The following is a 9,054-nucleotide window of genomic DNA, read 5'->3' as shown; positions in this document are numbered from 1 at the left end:
ATATATATATACATACATATATATATATATATTATCATCCTCATCATTATTTGTATGTATATATGTATGTTTGTGTACATATGTATATGTATGTATGTTTGTATGTATATATCTTTTATCGTTTATCTTTTATTAGTTTCAGTCATTTGACTGTGGCCATGCTGGGGCACCGCCTTGAATTTTTAGTCGAATGAATCAACCCCAGTACTTTTTTTTTTTTTAAGTCTGGTACTTATTCTATCAGTCTCTTTTGCTGAACCGCTAAGTTATGGGGATGCAAGCAAACACATCAACACTGGTTCTCAAGCAGTGGTAGGGGAACAAGCACAGACATAAATACACACACACACACATAGATATACATACATACGTATGTACACACACACACACACACATATATAGGCCAGGCTTCTTTCAGTTTCCCTCTCCCAAATCCACTCACAAGGCTATAGTAGAAGACACTTGCCCAAAGTGCCATGCAGTGGAACTGAGCCATGAAGTTCAGTGGAACCCGGATCCATGAGGTTGGGAAACAAGCTTCTTACCGCACCCATGCCTATATTTGTACATGTGTGTATGTGTGTACGTATGTGTGTACGTATGTGTACATATGTATTTATGTATGTATGTGTATATGTATGTGTGTATGTATGTGTACATGTCTGTATGTGTACATATGTATTTGTATGTATGTATGTGTACATATGTATATGTCTATGTGTATATGTATATATCTGTGTATATATGTATGTGTGTATATGTGTATATATATGTGTCAGTGCATGCGCACGTATGCATATGTATATATGTGTTTGTGCTTGTGTGTGTGTAATGTATGAATCTATACTGATACTGAATAACTAAAGCAGTCGACATTCTGAAAAGTTTGTTTCAAAATTAAAAAAAAAAAAGAGGAAAGAAAGAAAGAAAGCAAGAAAGAATGATGGAACCTCTTATTAAGTGGCCTAATTACCCCCCTGTGGAATTTAGTATTGTTGAACATTAGTCGTTCAAATTTTTATATTAATTTATATCCTTGAAAAATATTCTGAAGATGACAGTTCTATGCAGCTCACTCTTACGTCGATATACGCAAGGCATTTATTTATGCTACGACACCTAATTTTTTCTTTTCTCTCAGAACTTTCGAGACCTTGTGGCATATCAAACCATCATCATCAGGTTTGGCACCATTGTTGATTTTGGTGATAGCAGTGTCAGCATCGGTGTTGTTAGCATCATTAAAAAGTGATGGATGTGGCAAATGACTGTTGTGGTTTAGACTAGATCTAGCTAGTCTAGATATCTAGGTGTATTTTTGTTTTTGCTACCATATTTCAAATAGTGACATTATTAGTCATTCTTTCTTCTGGAGTGGATAAAATAGTTAACGGTACTAAAACTGTAGAAGATTCAGTCACCTTACAACACATTTATGTATGTTGCTATACTTCTTCTTGGCTTGGTTTCATGAGTAAAAATTTACTGAGGAGGGATGTCCATCTCTGTTGCAAGTTTACTGATGACCACAGTCCAATTCAGGACAGGCAGAGACTGTAACTGTAGAGACTGCATGGGAAGGTGGGCTGGTCAGAGTTGGCTGTAGTGTCCTTCTTTTTCCTCCTTTTTCTCTCTCATCTGCAAGGATGAACTTGTGGATGTCTTCAGAGGAGGCCATAGCCTGACCAGACTTCATGGTCAGTGGCAAGAACAGACTACTGGTGATGATCAATATGGCTGGTGCCGAGGGATTTCTGGAGAGAATCATTGGGTTCAGCAATGAATTCTCTGAGCACAACTTTAGTAACTAAGAAACATATTCAAAGCTTAAAACTTGTTATGTAGGATTGCTGTAGAGCATTATTGAGTTTACAACCAACTAACTTCAGCAAATCATATGATTGACAGTGTAACTGATTTGGGGATGGCTAATAAATAAAGTACATGGAACAGTCAAGTTGTTGGTGGAGAGCTGAAAAATTTTGAACTAAATAATTTAGAATTCCTGTAGAATGATTTGATTTAAGTTTCCTTTAAACATCATCACCACCACCACCACCACCACCAGTTGATGTCCATGTTCCATGCTGCCATGCGTTGGACAGGTTGACAGGATTCGATGATGATGAAATGTGGAAGTTGTTACTTTTTGATGTTATGTCACAAAACCACTTTCAGTTCCCAATATGGTTTCGTTTACATGTCATTTAGACCTGTCTTGTTTCCCTTCCTTATAAAATCTAGACATTCCATTCTGTCTATGAAATTGTTACCATCACTGTCATTTTACTTATTCCAATGCTTAAATAGATGGGTTTGCAAGTTGAAATATTTCTCTGTATTATAGGAGAAGTTTTTACGTTAGATACTTCTACTAACATTAAGTAGCTAACTGTAAATTTAGAGCAAGGAAGCCAAGGTATGTAGTAATGTTTGAACCTGGGATGTAGGGATGTCTACTGTTTCATTGATATCTACTGCATTGTAAAGAAGTAAAGAAAAACATTTTTGGGGTGAAACTACTGTTTTTAATGAGTGTTCTTTCTTGATTGACAAGTCAAGAAAATATCTCTGTGTCTGTCCACAGCATCGAGTGAGTTGAGTTGGATATTTCCTTCTGGTTAAGAAGTTCATCTACTCTACTAAATCTCTTCTGAAACAGTTCTGGAGATTACAAGCTACCAAACTGCTTGATCAAACATCCAGTTAGTTTAACCCTTTAGTATTCAGGTTACTCTGTCAAAAGTAATGTTTTTTATTCACTTTGTGTTTGCATTGATCATGCATCAGCTTTGAGATTTCCATGTTGTAGGTTGCAGGCAAGGCTGTGTGGTAGGAAGCTTGCTTCCCAACCGCATGGTTCTGGATTCAATTCCACTGCGTGTTATCTTGGGCAAGTGTCTTCTACTATAGCCTTGGGTCAACCAAAGCCTTGCGAGTGGATTTGGTAGATGGAAACTGAAAGAAGCCTATCATATATGTGTATATTTAGGTGTGTGTGTTTGGCCTCTCCCCCCCACTTGACAACTGGTGTTGGTCTGATTATGTCCCTGTAGCTTAGCAGTTCAGCAAAAAGACAAAAAAAAAAAAACTGATGGAATAAGTACTAGGCTTAAAAAAGATAAGTCCTGGGTTGAATTTGTTTGCCTAAAAACCCTTCTCGGTGGTGCTCCAGCATGGCCACAGTCAAATGACTGAAACAAGTAAAAGAATAAAAGAATAACTGTTTATTTTTAGAATGACATTGCAGGGTAGGTGTAAGAGGTCAAATCTCACAGGTTTGAAGATAAAGCTGGTGGATATATAACCAGCTTAAATACTCATCAACCTGAGTTGTTTCTTTTATTACTGACCCTAAAGAGGTCAAAGGTCAGGTAGAGTGTTGACCAAACAGTTACACACTTGAAGTTTGATACTAACAAAGTCAGTTCCTCTAAATTTATTTTTTTATGTTAATTTAACTGCTGAAGTATTCCTGTGTGACAGTACAATACATTCTTGGAATGGTTTGTAGGAAATTAACAAAAGTTTGTAGTGATAACATCGAGAATGAATTATATATAATTGTATTTTTTTTTATTTCCTACATAAAAAGAGAAAATAGACCTCTTTAGATCCAGTTGGTAGAATAATGCAATACTAATTAGATAACATGCAGGATTTGTGAGTACAGGTTAAAATATATCAGGTTTCCAATGCAGTGAATGTAGCTCTTAATTTACAACATCAATCAAGGCATTAAAAATGTAAGTACATAAGTCAATTGGATAATTTGTGTTGCAGAAAATGTGTAATGGAAAATGGGTGTTTGTGTGCATGTGTGCACACATATACACATCACTGTGTTTTACCAAATAGTTGGATAATGCATGGGGAAAATGTTTGCGTCAATGAAATAATTTGTGTTGTAGAATCAAATATATTTTGAATGTGATCAGATAATGGCTTGCTGTAAAGAGAAAAAAAGTGGGTTTTTTAAAAAAAATAATCTAGTAGTTATTCTGATGAGACTAAGACAAAAATGCTAACCACTAGCTGAGAGAGAGAGAGAGAGAGAGAGAGAGAGAGAGAGAGATGACAGTTTCATCATACCTGTTGATGACAGTTAAGAGAGGATGATATAGTTTTGTGTTCTTTTAGATAACCAAAAGTGGCTCACAGACTTCTAGTTTCTGATTAGTTAAAGTAACACATTATAACAATGGAAGATGATTGTATATTCTGTTTAACTATCTCCCCCTCCAAAAAAAAAAAAAAAAAAAATTAGAGTCTTTGGTTGGGTAAAATATGAGAGGAAATAATGGATCTATGAATGTATAGGGTCATCTGTATAAGGTTATTTGCAAATTCTCACATTTCACTCTGTTTGGTAAGTGATCTTAAAGGGTGTCTGTAAAGGGTGCTCTTAGCAAGTTCCGGGTGTTGAAGGTCATTTTGTAGAGGGTATTTGCAAGAATAATGAAAATTGGAATTAACAGTCTTGTGTTGCGTTTGTCTATATCGGGTTATAAGTATTTTGGGGTTACTTTATAAATGACACAGGTAACCTATTACTAGAAGTCATTAGAATGTTGAATAGATTACCTTGCAGTAATTGTTATGGGTCTCTGCACTCAGTTTAAATCACATTGCAGTTAACTTTGCCTTTCATGCTTCTTGAGTGGAGGCGATAAAGTACCAGTTGCATACTGGGGCTAATTCTTTTCTTTCTTTCACTCTTTCTGAAAGAAATTGTTTGTGGTGAGACATGGAGAGAGGAATGCCCAAGACACACCATTATGGTTCCTTCAGGTATTTGAGGGTTCAAGGCAAGGTATAAATGGCCTGGTTAGTGTGTGTGTGTGTGTGTGTGTGTGTAGCCTGTACTTTGTAGGTCTTTTTACTTGCTCAGTGACATTATACAAAGTCTTGAGAATTCAACTGAGAGAGCAGCCTTGTATATTGATCACTAGAATTTCACAACTATATATTATTCCATTCACTATCTCTACTTTATTTTCACTAGCAAGTCTTAAGTGAAATAAGTTGGTCCTTTAAAAAAAAAAAATTAAAAAAAAAAAAAAAAAAGAAAATTATTGATAAAGAATTTCAATCTGGAAAAAACTTTTCTTTTATTTTCATCTCTCTATGATTCTGAAAAGTCTTCAGTGTTTGTTAGCTTTGTTTTATAATTGACTTACTGTTGTCTTCAGCAATAACTTGTTGACATTTTGTTAGCTTTCTGAAGTTGAAAAAATATGTCTTCATAAAATCACCCCCCCACTAATATTTCTAATACATTAATAATGATCAGGGTGGTAGGAATGGTAAAATATTGAACTAAATATATAAATGGTAAAATATTGGACAAATACACCTATCCTCATTTATCACAGGTATTTGCTTAAAAAAAAAATAACACAACTGTTAAATGAGTTAGTGATAAATGAATAACAGAACACATGGGGAAAATGGTTTCATTTGAAGACCTCCAAGTTATATTGCGTATTGTTGATGGTTGCTGGGATGGACTTTTGTGATCCAGACAAAATCTTTGACTGATCACTGATCTGTGTTATCACTATACAGTTCATAATTGTATGTACCATGTTATCCCAAATCAGTGATGAATGAGTCAGTGGAATCAGGGTTAGTTGTACTATTTTTTTTTTTTCTCTGTCTATGTTCTGAGTTAAAATCCTGCCTGAATCCACTTGGCTTTCTATTCCTCTTGGACTGATAAAGTAATCACTAGGCTGGGTGTTGTGGATACCCATGGTGCAATGGTTAGAGCGTTTGACTCACAGTCACGAAGCAGTGAGTTCAATTCCTGGACTGGGCAAGACATTTCATTTCTTGAGCAAAACACTTCATTTTATGTTGCTCCAGTTCACTCAGCTGAAGAAATGAGTTATGACATCACTGGTTCCAAGCTGTATTGACCTTTGCCTTTCACAACATCGGTGGCTTGGAGAGGGGAGGCTACTGTGCATCGGTGACTGCTGGTCTTCCATAATCAACCTTGCCTGGACTTGGGCCTCAGAGGGGAACTTCTAGGTGCAATTCATGATCGAAGGGAGCCTTTAATCTTCTTTTAGTCTGTGTTGTACTGTCTACAAAAACTGTTCTATTTCTATAGAGATTTTCCTTATTGTTACTATTTATTAATAGGTTGGAATTGTTACAGCATCAAAAAATTTACTTGCTTTAGTTAAGCCCTTCACCCCTTATCAAGCATGGGCCATCATTGACTTGTCTCCATCGTTCTTGATTCTAGGTAGTTATTCATCTCCCTAGTTTTGTTTGTTTTGAATGGCCATCGGTTCTTTGTAACTTGGCTTTTTTTTTCTCAAGGTGGGTATATTGGCTTTATGCAAACCTCTTTTCATCTCTGGAAAGAAATGGTTCATATTAGCCTGGCTCCTCTCCTTTGACTTACATAGGAAGGCCCTACCAGGTTTTACTTCACTGACATAGCTCTCTGAATCATTGAGGGACACAAGTCACCCCACTGTCACAATTACTCGACCTTGTGGTGAATCGGACAAAATGCCTTACTCTGTTTAGTTCCAGCCCTTTTGTTTTAATTTCAAAGGTACCAGTCAAGCAGTGAGAGTTGATGCTAGCATCTATGTCCTTTCCTCTCAAAATTCAGGTCTTGTGTCTGTATAAGAAATCAGTATTAGAATTAATGTTGTAATTTCCTCAAAGACTGGGTCTTTGGATTTTCATGTGCTATAATTCATCATCATCATCATCATCATCATTTAATGTCTGCTTCCCATGCTGGCATGGGTCGGACAGTTTGATCAGGGCTGGCAAGCTGGGGAGCTGCACCAGGTTTCCAGTCTGATTTGGCTTGGTTTCCACAGCTGGATGCCCTTCCTAATGCCATCCACTTTACAGAGTGTGCTGGGTGCTTTTGACGTGGCCTGGCAGGGAACTTTTGACATGATGCCAACACGGGTGCTCATTACGTGGTGCCAGCATGAGTGCTTTATATGTGGTGCTGGCACAGAAGCTCTTTACGTGGCACTGGCATGAGGCTCTTGCGAGGCAAAACCCCTTTCAGTTTGGGAGTGAAGCATTTACAATTCAGTTTTGGTGGACAGCTAAGTAGTTCCCTCAAAGCTTTCTTCCAAATGCAGCGAGTGCCTTGTAAGGTAAAAGTCATAAATTTCTGCCCTTCTTCCAGAAATATAAAGGAAATATTGTGATTGAGAGGTGTTGAACAGCTCCACTAGCTTAATTTCTATGATATAAAAGCCAAATATTTCTTTGTAGATGTTGCTTAAATAGTAAATATTGTATTGTTGAACATCAAATTAATTTTTATGTTCTCAGTAAACTATATTGTGTGATGAGAAAAACATTGTAATACAAAGGCTGCCATTTTCTTGTTTGCTTTACTCATCTCTTTCAATAAAGGATTTCAAGCTATCGTTTGCTTTGTATTCATTTGTTTATTCAAGATTTTAACTATTGAGATTAAAGTGTGTGTGTGTGTGTGTGTGTGTGGCTTTTTAAAAATATGTCCCATCAAACAATAAATTTTTCAACTTTCTTTTTATTTTATTGACATAAAAGCGTCGAGTTTCTTTTAAAGATTCTTATGTGTTTACGTCTGTGTGAATGTGAATATATGCGTGTTGTAATGTAATCATTCTGATATTTTCCCAATATGATTTTTCACTCTTGAAATTCTACTGATTGATTTTCATTTATTAATCAATGATTTCAAAGAAGACTTTCTTCATTGTCTACTTTGTTTATCATACACTTTCATCATATACATTTCTTATGTTAATTCACTATTTCTTATATTAATTTTCCATTTAATTCGTCTACCGAGTGACTACTACCCCTTCCTTCCTTCCTTTTTTAATTTCTCAGCACTCGTGCCTCTACCTTCTCCACACTATTAAAAAGCCACCTGTCTTAGATCTCACCTTTTATTACTTCAACCACGAGTACAAAAGATATAGATGTGTTTCATAATATATTTTTTCTACTCTCTTTTGTCTCTGACTTGAAGACAACATCTGATGCTTGTCATCTCCAACTGCCACCATAGTGTTGTTCTGTGTCAAAATTTTGGTATAACGAAGCAAACAAAAACAGAAAAAAAAAAAAAAGTAATAAAATGTATAATTAATTAATTAATTTTGTTTTGTTTTCAAGGATTTAGATCTTATAGCTGCCCAGCTTAATAACCTTGCAACAGATGTTGCCGATGATGATGATGAAGATGAAGAAAACGCTGTCACTAAAGATGGAACTTTAGTTGTATCGGAACCAGCAAGGCCTTTGTAAGTACTGGTCACATTCTATTTCTATGATATTTTTAAAACTACTGTTGTCTGCTACAAGCAGAAGAAACTGGTTTCACGATTCTTCTTCTTTTATCGGTGTCTGTCTGATAACTATTTATATTTCGATAATAATCAAGAAGGTAATGAAGTGACTTATTGAAATACTTTCAATAATTCATAAATTTCAATGTTTCATAAATTCACAAGGAAAACTATTCATAATTCATAAATAAAACTATTTCAATATTTCATAAATTCTAATACTATTTCACTTAGAAATTTCTATTCTATTCAATTCATTTCACTTTTCTTTCTTTCTGTCTTTCTTTCTTTCTTTCTTTCTTTCTTTCCTTTTTTTTTCACACTGGACTTTGTAAGAATCAAATTTGAAATTGTGTATTTTTCCATTTCATTTTGCTTTCATTGCAAATCTTTTACTCTGATGGAATTCTGTTAACAATTTAGCTCAATGGTACTGAATGCTATTTGAAACCATGGTCAAAGGATTTAAATACTGTTTTTGTTTTTTGCTTCTTTTCTTTTACTCAGAACTTATCTTACATTTTTCTTTTTAGTGATATATATATATGTATATATACACACATATACATTACACACCCACACATATGTATATATATATATACATGTATAATATATGTATATATATATATATATATATATATATATATATGTATGTATATGTATGTATGTATATATATGTATGTATGTATATATATGTATGTATGTATATATATGTATGTAT

At 34.9% G+C, this 9,054-nt stretch overlaps 1 protein-coding gene across 5 annotated transcripts in view; it reads left to right on the top strand.

The window, feature by feature from the left end:
* LOC106871661 (mitogen-activated protein kinase kinase kinase kinase 4-like) overlaps positions 1-9,054 on the top strand; it is a 277,960-nt gene that overhangs the window by 190,071 nt on the left and 78,835 nt on the right. For all 5 annotated transcript variants that reach the window (XM_052970406.1, XM_052970404.1, XM_052970405.1 and 2 more), the window contains exon 17: positions 8,161-8,288. In XM_052970406.1, the coding sequence (XP_052826366.1) occupies positions 8,161-8,288 (128 nt within the window). The remainder of the gene's footprint in view (positions 1-8,160; positions 8,289-9,054) is intronic.

Source organism: Octopus bimaculoides, chromosome 9, assembly GCF_001194135.2.
Source record: "Octopus bimaculoides isolate UCB-OBI-ISO-001 chromosome 9, ASM119413v2, whole genome shotgun sequence".
In the NCBI taxonomy this organism is placed as follows: domain Eukaryota; kingdom Metazoa; phylum Mollusca; class Cephalopoda; order Octopoda; family Octopodidae; genus Octopus; species Octopus bimaculoides.
The sequence above is the reverse complement of the archived record's forward strand: the minus strand, read 5'-3'. Positions and strand labels throughout refer to the sequence as shown.